The following is a 17,783-nucleotide window of genomic DNA, read 5'->3' on the forward strand; positions in this document are numbered from 1 at the left end:
CACTTTTACAGGATAGGGATAGTTGAGGTGAAGGGTGAGGGGGGGGGGGGGGGGGGGGGGGGGGAGAGACACGGATATAATTTGCTAGAAAACAGACTGTAATCTTGTGTTCGGTGCCTGTTACATCTGTTGAAACTTCGGGCCTCTTCAAGCCCAAGCAATTAAATAGAATCATTCAAGTTCTTTTACATTTAGGTTGAAGCTTCCGTTTGAGTGTAAGTGGCATTTGCAGCTTTGAACCAACATAAATAGTCTTCAGGCTGGCAATTCAGAGAGAGAGAGAGAGAAAGAGAGAGAGAGAGAAGAGGAGGAGAGAGAGGGGGAGAGAGAGAGAGAGAGAGAGAGAGAGAGAGAGAGAAGGAAGGAAGGAGAAGGGCTAACCCTAACGCTATCTCCTCTGCCATCTCTAACCCCGCCCCTCCCCCCCCCGCCATTCCCCCCCCCCGCCATTCCCCCCCCCCCCGCCATTCCCCCCCCCCCCCCGCCATTCCCCTCCACCACATCTCCCCGTCTGTCATCATTTAAACGTTTTCGTCACAGACGTCAACCGAGACACGGATTTGCTTTCAGAAACGCACCGTGTCGGCAGCTCTTGAATAGCTTTGATAAGGAACCGCTCCTCGGCGCCGAAAATTACGTCATCACACTGACGTTACTGTCACAACAACGTCATTTGGGATATACGAATGAATGCCTCGAAGGAGAATTTTGATGCAGAAAATGGATGTAGTAATGGTACCACCACTCTTTTAACACAGTCATATTGCTTTTTCATCATTCAAGTCTGATAGTGTAGACCATACTCCACAATGGACCCGGTCTAGAACGACCACGGAGGGTCCACCCCCACCCCAAAGGGTCCAACTCCACCCCAAAGGGTCCAACCCCACCCCAAAGGGTCCAACCCCACCCCAAAGGGTCCAACCCCACCCCAAAGGGACCACCCCCACCCCAAAGGGTCCATCCCCACCCCAAAGGGTCCAACCCCACCCCAAAGGGTCCAACCCCACCCCAAAGGGTCCAACCCCACCCCAAAGGGTCCAACCCCACCCCAAAGGGACCACCCCCACCCCAAAGGGTCCAACCCCACCCCAAAGGGACCACCCCCACCCAAAGGGTCCACCCCCCACCCCAAAGGGTTCACCCCCCACCCCAAAGGGACCACCCCCACCCCAAAGGGTCCACCCCCCACCCCAAAGGGACCACCCCCACCCCAAAGGGTCCAACCCCACCCCAAAGGGACCACCCCCACCCCAAAGGGTCCAACCCCACCCCAAAGGGACCACCCCCTATCCCAAAGGGGTCTTCATAGGCTGATGGTCGTTATAGGAAGGTGGATTGTACAGGAAAGAACATCGTCTGGATCTTTAGGTTGTGGTCGTAATTGACAGGTGGTCGCTATCTAGGGGTGCTCGGCAAGGCAGGTTCGTCTGCACTACTTATGTATTATATGCTTTAAACATCGCGACACCAGCCTCCCTCCATCTGTTGATCCTTGAAACTCTTTGTCACCTCGACTTTCTGGCATTCGACTTTTTGGTACCCTCGACATTTTGTCACTGTCAGCGTATTGACTCTTTACGTTGTGTCGCACATCTACTGACTGCGTTTTGACTCTTTACGTTGTGTCGCACATCTACTGACTGCGTTTTGACTCTTTACGTTGTGTCGCACATCTACTGACTGCGTTTTGACTCTTTATGTTGTGTCGCACATCTACTGACTGCGTTTTGACTCTTTACGTTGTGTCGCACATCTACTGACTGCGTTTTGACTCTTTACGTTGTGTCGCACATCTACTGACTGCGTTTTGACTCTTTACGTTGTGTCGCACATCTACTGACTGCGTTTTGACTCTTTACGTTGTGTCGCACATCTACTGACTGCGTTTTGACTCTTTACGTTGTGTCGCACATCTACTGACTGCGTTTTGACTCTTTACGTTGTGTCGCACATCTACTGACTGCGTTTTGACTCTTTACGTTGTGTCGCACATCTACTGACTGCGTTTTGACTATTTACGTTGTGTCGCACATCTACTGACTGCGTTTTGACTCTTTACGTTGTGTCGCACATCTACTGACTGCGTTTTGACTCTTTACGTTGTGTCGCACATCTATTGACTGCGTTTTGACTCTTTACGTTGTGTCGCACATCTACTGACTGCGTTTTGACTCTTTACGTTGTGTCGCACATCTACTGACTGCGTTTGAATTCCAAAAACAGATAGACTGCAATCAATCTAAAATTTTAAAAAAACCCACATGAATGGCAAATTATAGGAATGTTTAAATCTGTGACAAAATGCAGTGGTTTTTATTTTTTTATATATATTTTTTTACATTTAGTCAAGTTTTGATTAAATGTTTTAACATAGACGGGGGAAATCGATACGAGGGTGGTTGTGGTTGTGTGTGTGTGTGTGTGTGTGTGTGTGTGTGTGTGTGTGTGTGTGTGTGTGTGTGTGTGTGTGTAGAGCGATTCAGAGAAAAGTGCCGGACCAATCTTCATGAAATTTTCAATGAGAGTTCGTGGGCATATCCCCCAGACTTTTTTTTTCATTATTTCGATTTGTCCTTGATGACGTCATATCCGTCTTTTTTGTGAAAGTTGAGGCAGCACTGTCACGCCCTCATTTTTCAACCAAATTGGTTGAAATTTTGGTCAAGTAATTTTCGACGAAGCCTGGACTATTGTATTACATTTCAGCTTGGAGGCTCATAATGTAGTTAATTAGTTTGCTCATTAAAGTTGTCATTAAAATCGAATTTTCACTAACAGATTTAAAAATGATTGCATCGTATTCCTCAATTTCTCCTGAATTCAAAAATATATACATATGTCATGTTTACTCTAAAAATATGCTCAGAATGACAGAAAATAGGTTAAGCAAGTACTGCGTTTCCACGCTACCAGGAGACGAGCGTGACCCGTCTCTGTTTTGGGGTGTGGTTATTCGAGACTATCTTAAATATAGTATCGGCGATGACTGTTAATTTTGTTTATCCGTTACTTTAATGCCGACAGCTTGACTGAATGTTTTTATATCGCTTCACGCGACTTTTTTTATGATTAAGTTAAACGTTCCAGTAACTCAATGGCACAGTAAGCCTCCCGTAAACCATCACAGATACTGTCAGGCTTTTTTTTTACACAGTACAAACATCCTTCCATTTGAACGCTCACCAAACGGGAACATCCTAGGTGCCCTCCGTAAAGAGCGAGCAATTTTCAAAGAATTTATTTTTGCGTGGTTTATCTTACCTCTGAGCCATCGTGAACCCGTGTGATCCAGTTTCCCTTTTTCACAATGTAGTCGTCAGTTAGTAATTTGAATGCGACTCGATGTGAGCTTATCTGCAATAGCACGTTATTATGTACCTCTGACTATGCACGAAACAAACGGCTGTGGTTCACAAGAACTCTAGCGATGGCTTTTGACTGTTCAGAGGAACTGGCGATAGACATAAACCGTCGTCTGCTACGAGAACCACGACCTTGCGTGACCCTGCTTCCGGGCTTTTCTTTTTTTCAAACTTTCAAAACTTCTTCTTCTTCTGCGTTCGTGGGCTGAAACTCCCACGTACACTCGTGTTTTTTGCACGAGTGGAATGTTACGTGTATGACCGTTTTTTACCCCGCCATTTAGGCAGCCATACGCCGTTTTCGGAGGAAGCATGCTGGGTATTTTCGTGTTTCTATAACCCATCGAACTCTGACATGGATTACAGGATCTTTTTCGTGCGCACTTGGTCTTGTGCTTGCGTGTACACACGGGGGTGTTCGGACACCGAGGAGAGTCTGCACACAAAGTTGACTCTGAGAAATAAATCTCTCGCCGAACGTGGGGACGAACTCACGCTGACAGCGGCCAACTGGATACAAATCTAGCGCGCTACCGACTGAGCTACATCCCCGCCCTCAAAACTTCGAATTGTACTGATCTTGTCTTGATGAAAAAAAAATTCTTTTATGATTTAAGAATGTTTGTGTAACAAGCTGTCAATTTATTATTTAGATTTTAAAAGTTAGGTCTGGCGCCAAAACGCACCACGGTCCGATTGTCTCTGAGCAATCGGCGCAAAATTAATTCTTTAAAAATTGCTCGCTCTTTACGTAGGGCAGGATGTTCCCGTTTGGTGAGCGTTCTAATGGAAGGGTGTTTGTACTGTGTGTAAAAGCCTGACATTATCTGTGATGGTTTACGGGAGGCTTACTGTGCCTTTAACTTTGTCATATAAATAAATTCAAACGTTCCATTAACTAACCATTCTTGCATTTTGGATCTGACTGTGTCTATCTGAGGTTAGTTTTGAACGTGAGAACACGTTGACTGATTTCTTGCAAACACAGTCCCTTTCTGGTTCTTGCCTGGAAGTTTCGACTTGATCTGCATCCAGTCGCCTGTATGAATTGGGACGATGATCTATGTTTGTGATGGTCGTTGCTGACAAAAATGTAAAATGTATGTTCACTGATGTGTGGTGATGCGTAAATGTGGGGACCGACTCGTGAGTGTCGCCCCTTTCTAGACGAGGGTTGTTGCACAAGGAAACATTTGTCTGCCTTCTTTCTAATAATTTACAAGCCCTCGGACATAAAGCTTTGTCTTGTCTTGTCTTGTCTTGTCTTGTCTGGTCTTGTCTTGTTTTTGCTGACCTTCGCTTCTGTTTTGCTTTGTTCTCTTTTACTTTCTTATGTTGTCTTGTCTTGTCTTTCTGTGCGAGAGAGCGTGTGGTTGAAACAACACTTTATTACATGTTGGTATCGTGGAATTCATACACTCTTTGACATTGAGGATCCGTACTCAGTGTGTGTCTGCGTTCTCTCGACATTTAGCGTGCAGAAGTATTCCATGCCGCGTCAGTACATATGTCTGTCTGTACGCTCTGGTGGCCCTGAAAACGTATTAATTATTTTATGGGCGTGTCAAAAACTACGAGAAGCGGCATCATGAAGTTTTATTCCGCGTGAAAAGCCAAATGTCATCAGATGAACCAAACCCTACGCATCTCACGCTCTCTTCCAACCATCTCCAGTGGCGGGCATTGGAGCACGTCAGAGTTATCTGCCCTTGACGCCTAGCAACGTTTCGCTCCAGGGGGGATAATTCATGCGATTTGCTGGGTGATTGCCGCCCCTCATCTGCACATGCTGACGAGGATGTTCCATCTCCTCGGAGTTATTTCTTTTCTTGCGGCATTTTCTGATAACTTTTCTAACATCGCTAATTCAAATCTCAACCTGCCTCTGCTCAAAGGTACTACGTTGCAGGGTGAGCGAGAGGAGGTATCAGGAACGCTACGATAGCAGAGCTCCCCTTGTGAGGACTTAAGGTACTACGTTGCAGGCTAACCGAGAGTAGGTATCGGGAAAGCTACTATAGCAGAGCTCCCCTTGTGAGGACTTTAATGCTTAAAGGTACTACGTTGCAGGCTAACCGAGAGTAGGTATCGGGAAAGCTACGATAGCAGAGCTCCTCTTGTGAGGACTTTAATGCTCAAAGGTACTACGTTGCAGGGTAAGCGAGAGGAGGTATCAGAAAAGCTACGATAGCAGAGCTCCCCTTGTGAGGACTTTAATGCTTAAAAGTGCAGTCCCTTCCACGAAAGCAATATACGAACTCCGGAAATAACTGTGTCGCGTGTGTGTTGAAACAGTCAATACTCTTGCTTTTTTTGAAGGCAAGTTTTCTAATTCCCGCAGTGGGGCACTGCGGTTATGAAATTAAAGGCCCCTCCTGTTTTTGGAACCGCAGGAGCTTTCTAGTTTGCTGTTAGGTAGATTTTTGGTTCCTCTTTCCTGTCATGCTCTCTTTTTCTTCATGAATTCTTTTCTTTTTTCTGCCTTCTTGCTCATTCACCTGTATTTTTTCCAAAAATCTCTTCTCTTGCCGCTTGTCTCGCGATTCATGTATAGATTAATCTGTTAGTGTTCTGATGTAAGTCCAGCAGTAGATAGGTTAAGCCTATTTTAACATACTGGAAACTGGTAATCTTCCAGTAGGTATTAATTTAGTTTTACTAAAGCCTGCTGGGACACAAGTAATGGGTTAGTGCATTTGTAAACAGGAATCGCTTGACAAGTGGCCCCCTTCATCCCCCCCTTCCTCGTCCTGATATGGCTCTGCGTAGTCGGCTGGACGTTAAGCAACAAATAAACAAACAAACAAACAAGTTTTCTAATTCTGCACGTGCTCCTTGTCCACGTGTTTCAGACACACCCCTCCCTGGTGATTGGCTTATATATGTCACGTGGGAAAGTTTGACTCAATAAAAGCAAGAGCATTCACTCTTTCACAACCAATACGAACCCGACCAAGTTATTTCCGATGGATGGTCTTATGCCATGTAAACCCCTGACCTGGGCTGAGACGGCGAAGCGGACTGCTTTCACGAGGCGGTGTGGGCCTTTAAGGCTATCTTAACCTGACCAGATCTGAGACGGCGAAGCGGACTGCTTTCACGAGGCGGTGTGGGCCTTTAAGGCTATCTTAACCTGACCAGATCTGAGACGGCGAAGCGGACTGCTTCCACGAGGCGTTGTGGGCCTTTAAGGCTATCTTAACCCGAACCCTACGTTTTCTACACAAGCGTGCACTCGGGGCTAATGATATAAATGATATCTGGCCGGAAAACGATCCGCCATTTTATCGGTAGCACACTTTTGGAGGTGAGAAATGTTTGATATGAAGGGAGATAACTATCATGTGCTGATGCACGAGTTGTCTCCCGTGCTGGTTTTGTTTCTTTTTGAGTGAGAAAAGATGCTATATATAATTATGTTGGGTGCGATTTGATGGTGAAAGAAACATTATTTATGCATTTCCCTTGGGGTGTTGCAACGATTTTATGTTTTTTAAAGAATGAAAAAGATTTCTTCGTTTTACGAAATGACATTGGTTTAGGCAAAATATGAATGGAATATTTATGCACATCTTTTCATCTTGATGGCCCTTTTTCTAGCTGACATCAACTTTGGCATTTTTGCCGCTCAATAAAGTTTTGAGCTTTTTTTGCTGGATATCTTTAAAAACATTTTTTTGGAGAATCTGGAGTTTTACGCCCTCACGGCTTTTGACGAGATACACAAGTGTATGCGTGTTTAGGTGGTATCAGCCATCTGCACTTATGGCAACATTTACCGAGGTCTTTTACGTGCCATGGTGGTGACACGGGGGTGGGATATGGCTTAATTCCGTCTCTGGGTCTACACATAAAGTTGACCCGTGTCCGTCCCGGCCCGAATTTGAACCTGCGACCTTCCGATCACAAGTGCAGCATCCGTCGCGATATAACCTTCGTGGTTGAAAACGACGTTAAACACCAAATAAAGAAAGAAAGAAAGAAAGAAAGTCCAGCATATATGGACAGTTTGACTTTCGATCTTATCTGCTTGTCATAGTCCAGAATCGTGGTGGCTGCTGGTGTTGTCTTCGCTTAAAGATGTATATATGATATGGAGACTTCACACGAAGTTTACCACCTAGTTTTCATTTCATTAGCATACAAGAAGTCCGAAACAGGTAGAATGTGTGGTCTCGGTCCCTTGACTGACACAGTCGTCGGAGGGGGTGGGGGGGGGGGGGGGGGGGTTGCGGTTCGTAGGGGAGAGGAAGGTGGGCTTAATTAAGACAGAAGTGGCAGAAACGTTTCTCGAAGAGGTCAGGGAAGGTCATCTGCGTCCAGTCCTTGCGTACTTTTCAGACCTTAAAAATCCGAGAAAATGTGGTCTAAAAATTGGGGTAGATTTAAAGAGAATATGAACAGAACATCTGAAGAAAAACAGTCTTAACAGGGAGGGAGTCTGAAGAAAACCAGTCTTAACAGGGAGGGAGTCTTGGCTGAATCGGGATTTCGTAAAATCAAAATGGGAGTTCCACTGTATAGCGAAGCTCGACATGTGTTGCTGTTTGTGACGTGTTTGTGGTGTTTGTGACGTGTTTGTGGTGTTTGTGACGTGTTTGTGGTGTTTGTGACGTGTTTGTGGTGTTTGTGACGTGTTTGTGGTGTTTGTGACGTGTTTGTGGTGTTTGTGACGTGTTTCTGCTGTTTGTGACGTGTTTCTGCTGTTTGTGACGTGTTTCTGCTGTTTGTGGTGTTTGTGACGTGTTTGTGGTGTTTGTGACGTGTTTCTGCTGTTTGTGACGTGTTTCTGCTGTTTGTGACGTGTTTCTGCTGTTTGTGACGTGTTTCTGCTGTTTGTGGTGTTTGTGACGTGTTTCTGCTGTTTGTGACGTGTTTCTGCTGTTTGTGACGTGTTTCAGGTAACGACTTTGAGAGCGACTTCTCCTTCCGTCCCAAAGGGCAGGTCACTGGTATCTACAGCGACGACCAACAGGAGATGTACAAGGTCAACGGTATGTATTTGCTATTCCGTCATCTTTATGTCGTCACAAAGAACGTTGTCGTCATTGCAGTAATGTTTCTTATTTTTACAAAAATCGACATCGTCTTCATGATTGCTTCATTATTATGGGAATTATCACAAAGATCAATATCCGAATCGTGATGTTTGACTCTTGCATCATAGAAACTGTTGTTGTAATTGTCTTTGTAACCATTAAATGACAATGTCAGTGTCGATGTTATGACAGTGTCGTTATTGTACTGATCACGTCATGTTGGCGTAATGATGACGCTATGTTGACGCTTTAATATGTCGATGTAAGGAAGACAGAATCATCTTGGTGTGAATGTAATGATGACGTCAGTTTGATGTCATGACAATTCCGTGTAATAATAACAATAATAATACGAGAATTTATAACGCGCACATATCTCACCACAAGGCGACTCAAGGCGCACAGACTTTGTAATCGTAATGACCTCGTCAAGTTGGCGTAATGATGACGCTATGTTGATGTTTTGATGTCATGTCGCTGTAATGAAGACGTAACATTGACGTATTGATGACGTCATGACATGTATTGATGACGTCAGAATTCCGCGCACTGCTGGTGGGGCGTCAGGTGAGGGGTCAGGCGGTGAGAACGACGTCAGTAGCCGTCATTCACATCAGTGGCCAGAGAGGGGAGCTCCGATACGCCGTCAGATACAGCAAGTGAGTGGCACAGCTTCTACTCCAAAACACTTGCACAGCTAACACTCTTTCTTACAATAAACACCCACAAGGAAAGTTAAAGGGAGAAGAGTGTGTGTGTGAATGAGATGAAAACTAGCAGGGGGAGGGGGGGTGGGTGATGAGTGATGAGAGAGAGAGAGAGAGAGAGAGAGAGAGAGAGAGAGAGAGAGAGAGAGAGAGAGAGAGAAAGAGAGAGAGAGAGAGAGAGAGAGAGAGAGAGAGAGAATACGATACGAATAGTTTATTTGCTTTAGTCCACATGCCTTTAGAGAGAGAGACAGAGAGAGAGAGAGAAGTAGAAAGTAACGTAACGATAATTGTGATGTTTGACGTGAACAGAACATTGATTGATGTTTGACGTGAACAGAACATTGATTGATGTTTGACGTGAACAGAACATGATTGATTGATGTTTGACGTGAACAGAACATTGATTGATGTTTGACGTGAACAGAACATTGATTGATGTTTGACGTGGACAGAACATTGATTGATGTTTGACGTGGACAGAACATTGATTGATGTTTGACGTGAACAGAACATCGATTGTTGTTTGACGTGAACAGAACATTGATTGATGTTTGACGTGAACAGAACATCGATTGTTGTTTGACGTGAACAGAACATTGATTGATGTTTGACGTGAACAGAACATCGATTGATGTTTGACGTGAACAGAACATCGATTGTTGTTTGACGTGAACACAACATTGATTGATGTTTGACGTGAACAGAACATTGATTGATGTCGTGGTTGCAGACTGGACCGCCCCAAGTTCCTGCAGATCACAGACGCCAATGGCTACGTCTTGCTTGACAGTCCCATCGTCAAACGCACAAAGCGAGACAAGAAGGTAGACATTCCACACAACATTCAACATCTTCATTCTAACACTGACTTTTCTTGATGATTATGGACCTGGTATCATTGTTTTCTTACAACTCCTGTGGTATGTATGGTAAAAGACCAGTTATTATGTCCTTTTTAACGATGATTATTGACATGTTTTTTCCCACCAGCTGTCCAGAGTATGGTCAAAGATCAGTATGTCCTACAATTCCATTCTAACACTGAGTTTTTAACGATGATAATTGACATGTTGTTACCATGTTTTTTCCCACCAGCTGTCCAGAGTATGGTCAAAGATCGGTATGTCCTACAATTCCATTCTAACACTGAGTTTTTAACGATGATAATTGACATGTTGTCACCATGTTTTTCCCCAACAGCTGTCCGGAATATGGTAAAAGATTAGTTATTTTGTCATCATTTTCACGAGTTTTAATTCACAAGCGCCTGGGAGATATATCTCATGATCCCCAGGAAATAAATCCCCGGTTACCATAGTTGCAGGAAGCAGGTTATACATGGATAATCAAAAGCAAACCCAATAGAAACGCTCGGGGATTCTTCGGCTCTTTTCATTGGCGTTTCCCCAGACCTAAACAGACGACACGACACTGCTTTGCAAAGTTCCAAAAACGAACTGGCAAACTGGCAAAAGTAAACAAAAAACAAAACTACTTCATGAAAAGTCATACATTCATCAAAAACAAATGAAACCTAGCGATATGTTTTGTCTTCTTACAGAGTCATGGAGTGCGTGTATCTGTGTTTCGATACACAGACGTTCGGAGAAACACAAACGTCAAGTTCAAGTAAAACGACCCCTGACACACACATTTTGACCCGTGCACAAGACGTTGTATCGATAAACGAAGCACAAATAAGAAACAATAATAAAAGCAAAGAAAATAGCAACAAGATATGCAAACATCTAACAAAGCCGAGCAAGCAGAATGACAGGTCTAATGAAATACAAAGAGGTACTGAGTCGGAAACAAGATCGCGATTCTTTCCTTCGCTGCACGACGCAAATCTTCAGTGACCTTTGACCAAACGTAGCTTCCACATTCGATCACTCAGCTTAATATTTACAACAGAAAGCCGAGGGGGTGGAATACCGAGATGAACCTACAGAACTGTGCATCCTCAAACCTGACATATTCATCCCAACATTTAATGAACTCAAAAACACAGAAAGTTGCTTTCACACGCCAGCTTTGATTGCCAGTGGTTATCAAACCGGGACTCGTGTGGTTATCAGCACGGAACCTGTGTTTCAAAGCATGGCTCCCTGGGTTGATTGTGCACTTATTTTCTAACTACCAAAATGATGACAAAAACGATGTTTGGTGGTTTGTTGACAGACAAGCTTTTTTGTCGGTCCTCAGGGGGCATATCGACTTTTGTTTTATATTTATTGACCGCGGTCTTCGGCCTTGGTCAATAAATATGAAACAAAAGACTCCCCCTCGGACCGACAAAAAAGCTGGTCTGTCAACAACCCATCAAACATATTATAATGTCCTACCTTCCATTCTAACACTGACTTGCTGAAGACAATTATTGACATCTTGGTATCATTGTTTTCCACAACAGCTGTGCGGAGTATGGCACAAGATTCCGGCCATCTACGTGCAGTATTTCCGTGAGGGTCGTCTCTTCGCCGTCATCACGTCGTCCAAACACCCAGACGGCCTGGTGGCAGGGAGGATCATGCCGAACGATATGGCCAGCACAGGTAGGGGGGGATTCTGTTGTTGTTGTGTTGGTGGGGGTGGTATAAGAACGATATGGCCAGCACAGGTAGGGGACTCTGTTGTTGTTGTGTTGGTGGGGGTGGTATGAGAACGATATGGCCAGCACAGGTAGGGGACTCTGTTGTTGGTGTGTTGGTGGGGGTGGTATAAGAACGATATGGCCAGCACAGGTAGGGGATTCTGTTGTTGGTGTGTTGGTGGGGGTGGTATAAGAACGATATGGCCAGCACAGGTAGGGGATTCTGTTGTTGGTGTGTTGGTGGGGGTGGTATAAGAACGATATGGCCAGCACAGGTAGGGGATTCTGTTGTTGGTGTGTTGGTGCGGGTGGTATAAGAACGATATGGCCAGCACAGGTTGGGGACTCTGTTGTTGTTGTGTTGGTGGGGGTGGTATAAGAACGATATGGCCAGCACAGGTAGGGGATTCTGTTGTTGTTGTGTTGGTGGGGGTGGTATAAGAACGATATGCAGGCATGAAAATTCTCCGTATTTTCCGTATTTTTGAAAAAAATAAACCGTATTTTTTTTTATTTTCCGTATTTTTCCTGTTTTTTTTTTTTAATATTTTTATTTTTTTTTTTTCCTAGTCATAGTTATAGTAAAATAGTTTTGGGGCCATGTTTGAATCCAATTTTAAGGCTCAGATAGCCCCAGATTGCACCAAATTGCACCCTTGAAAAAAAAAATTTCCGGGGGAGCATGCCCCCGGACCCCCCTAGAAGTCTTGGCGCTTCGCGCCTGCGAAACTTTTTTGAAGCGCCTGCGAAACTTGGCGCTTCGCGCCTGCGAAACTTGGCGCTTCGCGCCTGCGAAACTTGGCGCTTCGCGCCTGCGAAACTTGGCGCTTTGCGCCTGCGAAACTTGGCGCTTCGCGCCTGCGAAACTTGGCGCTTCGCGCCTGCGAAACTTGGCGCTACGCCAAAATTGGCGCAACGCGCCTTCGAATTTTGTTTTCAGTATTTTTTTTCTTCAGTTTTCATGCCTGGATATGGCCAGCACAGGTAGGGGGTTCTGTTGTTGTTGTGTTGGTGGGGGTGGTATGAGAACGATATGGCCACCACAGGTAGGGGACTCTGTTGTTGTTGTGTTGGTGGGGGTGGTATAAGAACGATATGGCCACCACAGGTAGGGGACTCTGTTGTTGTTGTGTTGGTGGGGGTGGTATAAGAACGATATGGCCACCACAGGTAGGGGACTCTGTTGTTGTTGTGTTGGTGGGGGTGGTATAAGAACGATATGGCCAGCACTGGTAGGGGACTCTGTTGTTGTTGTGTTGGTGGAGGTGGTGGTGGTATAAACACCCCGAGGGGCTGGTAGCTGGGGGTATCATACGATATGGCCACCACAGGTAGGGGATTCTGATGATGATGATGATGATGACGATGATGATGACGATGATGATGATGAGTGACGACGACGACGATAGTGATTAATACTGCGGTCACTTTGTACGTTGTTTGACTTATGCAAATAGTTGGTGATGTCAAAGGGCATGCAGTGTCCGTAGTGTGGGTAAAACACAATCTTTCACAATTTACACGATGTATCAATGGAAAAGAAAGTTTGTTTAGTTGAGACAAGTCGGCCATCTGAAGCCATCCCTTAAACCTACATGAAACAGTGGAACCTCCCTTTAAAGATTTTTTTTTCAAGTTGTTTGATTATTTCCTCAGTAAATTTACCTCCATTTTAAGACCCGATTTTCTCAGACTTTTTGAGGTCTTAACACAGGGGTTGTACTGTGATTGTTACAATAGGGGTTGTACTGTGATTGGTACAATAGGGGTTGTACTGTGATTGGTACAATAGGGGTTGTACTGTGATTGGCACAATAGGGGTTGTACTGTGATTGGTACAATAGGGGTTGTACTGTGATTGGTACAATAGGGGTTGTACTGTGATTGGCACAATAGGGGTTGTACTGTGATTGGTACAATAGGGGTTGTACTGTGATTGGCACAATAGGGGTTGTACTGTGATTGGTACAATAGGGGTTGTACTGTGATTGGCACAATAGGGGTTGTACTGTGATTGGTACAATACGGGGGTTGTACTGTGATTGGTACAATAGGGGTTGTACTGTGATTGGTACAATAGGGGTTGTACTGTGATTGGTACAATAGGGGTTGTACTGTGATTGGTACAATAGGGGTTGTACTGTGATTGGTACAATAGGGGTTGTACTGTGATTGGTACAATAGGGGTTGTACTGTGTTTGGTACAATAGGGGTTGTACTGTGATTGGTACAATAGGGGTTGTACTGTGATTGGTACAATAGGGGTTGTACTGTGATTGTTACAATAGGGGTTGTACTGTGATTGGTACAATAGGGGTTGTACTGTGATTGGTACAATAGGGGTTGTACTGTGATTGGTACAATAGGGGTTGTACTGTGATTGGTACAATAGGGGTTGTACTGTGATTGGTACAATAGGGGTTGTACTGTGATTGGTACAATAGGGGTTGTACTGTGATTGGTACAATAGGGGTTGTACTGTGATTGGTACAATAGGGGTTGTACTGTGATTGGTACAATAGGGGTTGTACTGTGATTGGTACAATAGGGGTTGTACTGTGATTGGTACAATAGGGGTTGTACTGTGATTGGTACAATAGGGGTTGTACTGTGATTGGTACAATAGGGGTTGTACTGTGATTGGTACAATAGGGGTTGTACTGTGATTGGTACAATAGGGGTTGTACTGTGATTGGTACAATAGGGGTTGTACTGTGATTGGTACAATAGGGGTTGTACTGTGATTGGTACAATAGGGGTTGTACTGTGATTGGTACAATAGGGGTTGTACTGTGATTGGTACAATAGGGGTTGTACTGTGATTGGTACAATAGGGGTTGTACTGTGATTGGTACAATAGGGGTTGTACTGTGATTCTTACAATAGGGGTTGTACTGTGATTCTTACAAGGAATTGACACTGAGGCACAAGTGGGAAACACACTCGCGGCGAATCAACCAACTGTCAGTTTAAATCACACACTTTACGGAGAGCGTATAACGGTTTCTCATCGTCCGTAAATCACAATCTTTACATGTTTCGTCGCCGTCACTTTGAGGGGCCCACAAAACGGGAAGAAGACGAGAAACATCCCTGGTGGCTGCAGCGAGCCTTGAATGATTTCTTCGTAAAAGTGGTTGTAGGATTATAATGTGACTTGTTCTCAAAATCACAGTCCGGTGGTGTTACCAGAGGTAGAATAGCAGCAGATTGTTTGCACCGTTTCACGCTCGGCTTGCAACTGACGTCATCGGTCCATTCTGTGTGCAGGGATATTGGTGGATGCTTTGGCATTGTGGTGCGGGTATATTTTGTTTGCCAGCTTGAGGACAGAATTCTGGGTAGTGTTGAACTTTAGTGTGTTAAATTCATAGCTCAGAATCCAATGGCATTCTTTACTAATGTTTGATACAAGTCCCTGTAATCAAGCCAAACAACATTTGTCGTGAAATTAATTGAAGGATTGAGCTCGAAACTTAAGCATAATTAATTAATTTGGTTGTTTGATCCACGAAAATGCCTCGAAAATGGCGTACGTTGTCAACCGAGGGACACCATTTACTCGACAGAGTTGCCTCCCCTGTCTGCCCATACGGATAATTCCTTTGACGCATGTAAACAAAATGCAACCGTACAGTTCATCGGAGTTCATTCCGTCACTTCAAAGGAATCTAAAATGACTTGTTATGATTACAAGTGCAGGTTCTACATATTTGGAGGCTAAGTGCCTCTGAATTACGAGCTATGAATTTAACACACACAAGTTCAACATTACCGAGTTGTGGTTACAATGTGTCTCTTGATCAACCAACCAACCAAACTCCACACACAGAGGATTCGTGAACCTTTCCATTCTAACAGTACTTCCCTCCATTCCGCTATTCCGGAGTGTCTAGTTTTAGAAATAATGTCGTCTGCCTGAAACTACGAGGTCCCCCGTTTGTAGCGTATTGTGCTGCAGTTTGAAACGAAACACACATCGGTGCAATATCTACTAAATTATATTTCACGTCTACTTCAAAAAAAGTATACCCAGGCTAGTTCCAGCAGACGGCAATTGACGAGAACATTCCGCCTCCACGAAGAAGAGGGAAGTAAGGGAGATAAGGCTGGGCTGAAGGCGCCAAAAGTATCGGAAGACGCGAGAAAAGCGAAGATAGTGGGCAGCAGAGGCCTCCAACACGCAGTAACAAGATGGCGAGAGGATTGAGAAGGGCGGCAGGAAATTCACCAAGCGGATCGGGCAGCACCCGGTTTCGCAGTGTAAAACGTCCCGGAAACCCTTCGCCTCCCGTAAGCGTTCAGCGGCGCCGCGAGATTTCTTTGGCAGCTTAGCGAGGTAGTACAGATGAGACAAAAATGGCGGCCGTAGTGTTTTGGTTTCATTTCGACGATAAAACTTTCTTTGATACGACGGTTCTAGCGCATCAATGTCAACAATTAAGAAATGATGAAAAAGTATTTCAACTCTAGATCATTTTGAAGTTAACTATGACTGAAAATGTTTCCTACAACGATCGTATTCTACGACTTTGTCATCAAGAACTTCTTCGCTTGTAATCAATGCCTGTTTCGTCTGTCAAACTCGATCATGGCTCATGGGCTGACTGTCGTCCGCCATCTTGAATCCGCCCGCACAAAAGCATGTCGTTTCCCAAGCACAGAAAGCGACTTCTGATGGCGCTCTTGTTAAGAAACGAGGTGCGGGATACATGGCAAAGTTGCCCGGATGTGGCACGCGGAAGAGTAGGATAGGCTGATAATAACAGCTGAGTTTTTCTCCACTCCAGGAACATGTTTAACCTCGTGGGTTTTATCAGTTTTATTGTTGACCTTCGGCGAGTGCAAAGAATGACAAACTACTCTGAATAACGAGAAAAGACCTATCCGCCATCTTCAAATGACACGTGTTTTTGGAGGAGGATATTAACGACAGAGATAAGATAAAATAAGACAACTTTAATGTCCTTTTTCATTTTACTTAAACATGGTACATTTTCTTTTGGCACCACATCGCATTTCTAATAACACAAACACACGATCATAAAGACAAACACACGATCATAAAGACAAACACACGATTATAAAGACAAACACACGATCATAAAGACATACACTCGATCATAAAGACAAACACACGATCATAAAGACAGACACACGATCATAAAGACAAACACACGATCATTAAGACAAACACACGATCATAAAGACAAACACACGATCATTAAGACAAACCCACGATCATTAAGACAAACACACGATCATTAAGACAGACACACGATCATTAAGACAAACACACGATCATTAAGACAAACACACGATCATTAAGACAAACACACGATCATTAAGACAGACACACGGTCATTAAGACAGACACACGGTCATTAAGACAGACACACGGTCATTAAGACAGACACACGATCATTAAGACAAACACACGATCATTAAGACAAACACACGATCATTAAGACAAACACACGATCATTAAGACAAACACACGGTCATTAAGACAAACACACGATCATTAAGACAAACACACGATCATAAAGACCGACACACGATCATTAAGACAAACACACGATCATTAAGACAGACACACGATCATTAAGACAAACAGACGATCATTAAGACAAACAGACGATCATTAAGACAAACACACGATCATTAAGACAAACACACGATCATTAAGACAAACAGACGATCATTAAGACAAACAGACGATCATTAAGACAAACACACGATCATTAAGACAAACACACGATCATTAAGACAGACACACGATCATTAAGACAAACACACGATCATTAAGACAAACAGACGATCATTAAGACAAACACACGATCATTAAGACAAACACACGGTCATTAAGACAGACACACGATCATTAAGACAAACACACGATCATTAAGACAGACACACGATCATTAAGACAAACACACGATCATTAAGACAAACACACGGTCATTAAGACAAACACACGATCATTAAGACAAACACACGATCATAAAGACCGACACACGATCATTAAGACAAACACACGATCATTAAGACAGACACACGATCATTAAGACAAACA

General features: G+C 44.1%; 1 protein-coding gene across 1 annotated transcript in view; it reads left to right on the top strand.

Annotated features, from left to right (window-relative positions):
• Positions 1-17,783, top strand: part of LOC138977892 (chordin-like) — a 114,923-nt gene that overhangs the window by 62,391 nt on the left and 34,749 nt on the right. Inside the window, exons 5-8 of the mRNA XM_070350500.1 lie at positions 8,267-8,359; positions 8,943-9,063; positions 9,845-9,938; positions 11,528-11,669. Of these exons, the coding sequence (XP_070206601.1) occupies positions 8,267-8,359; positions 8,943-9,063; positions 9,845-9,938; positions 11,528-11,669 (450 nt within the window). The remainder of the gene's footprint in view (positions 1-8,266; positions 8,360-8,942; positions 9,064-9,844; positions 9,939-11,527; positions 11,670-17,783) is intronic.

The sequence above is a fragment of the Littorina saxatilis genome, linkage group LG10 (assembly GCF_037325665.1).
Source record: "Littorina saxatilis isolate snail1 linkage group LG10, US_GU_Lsax_2.0, whole genome shotgun sequence".
Taxonomy (NCBI): domain Eukaryota; kingdom Metazoa; phylum Mollusca; class Gastropoda; order Littorinimorpha; family Littorinidae; genus Littorina; species Littorina saxatilis.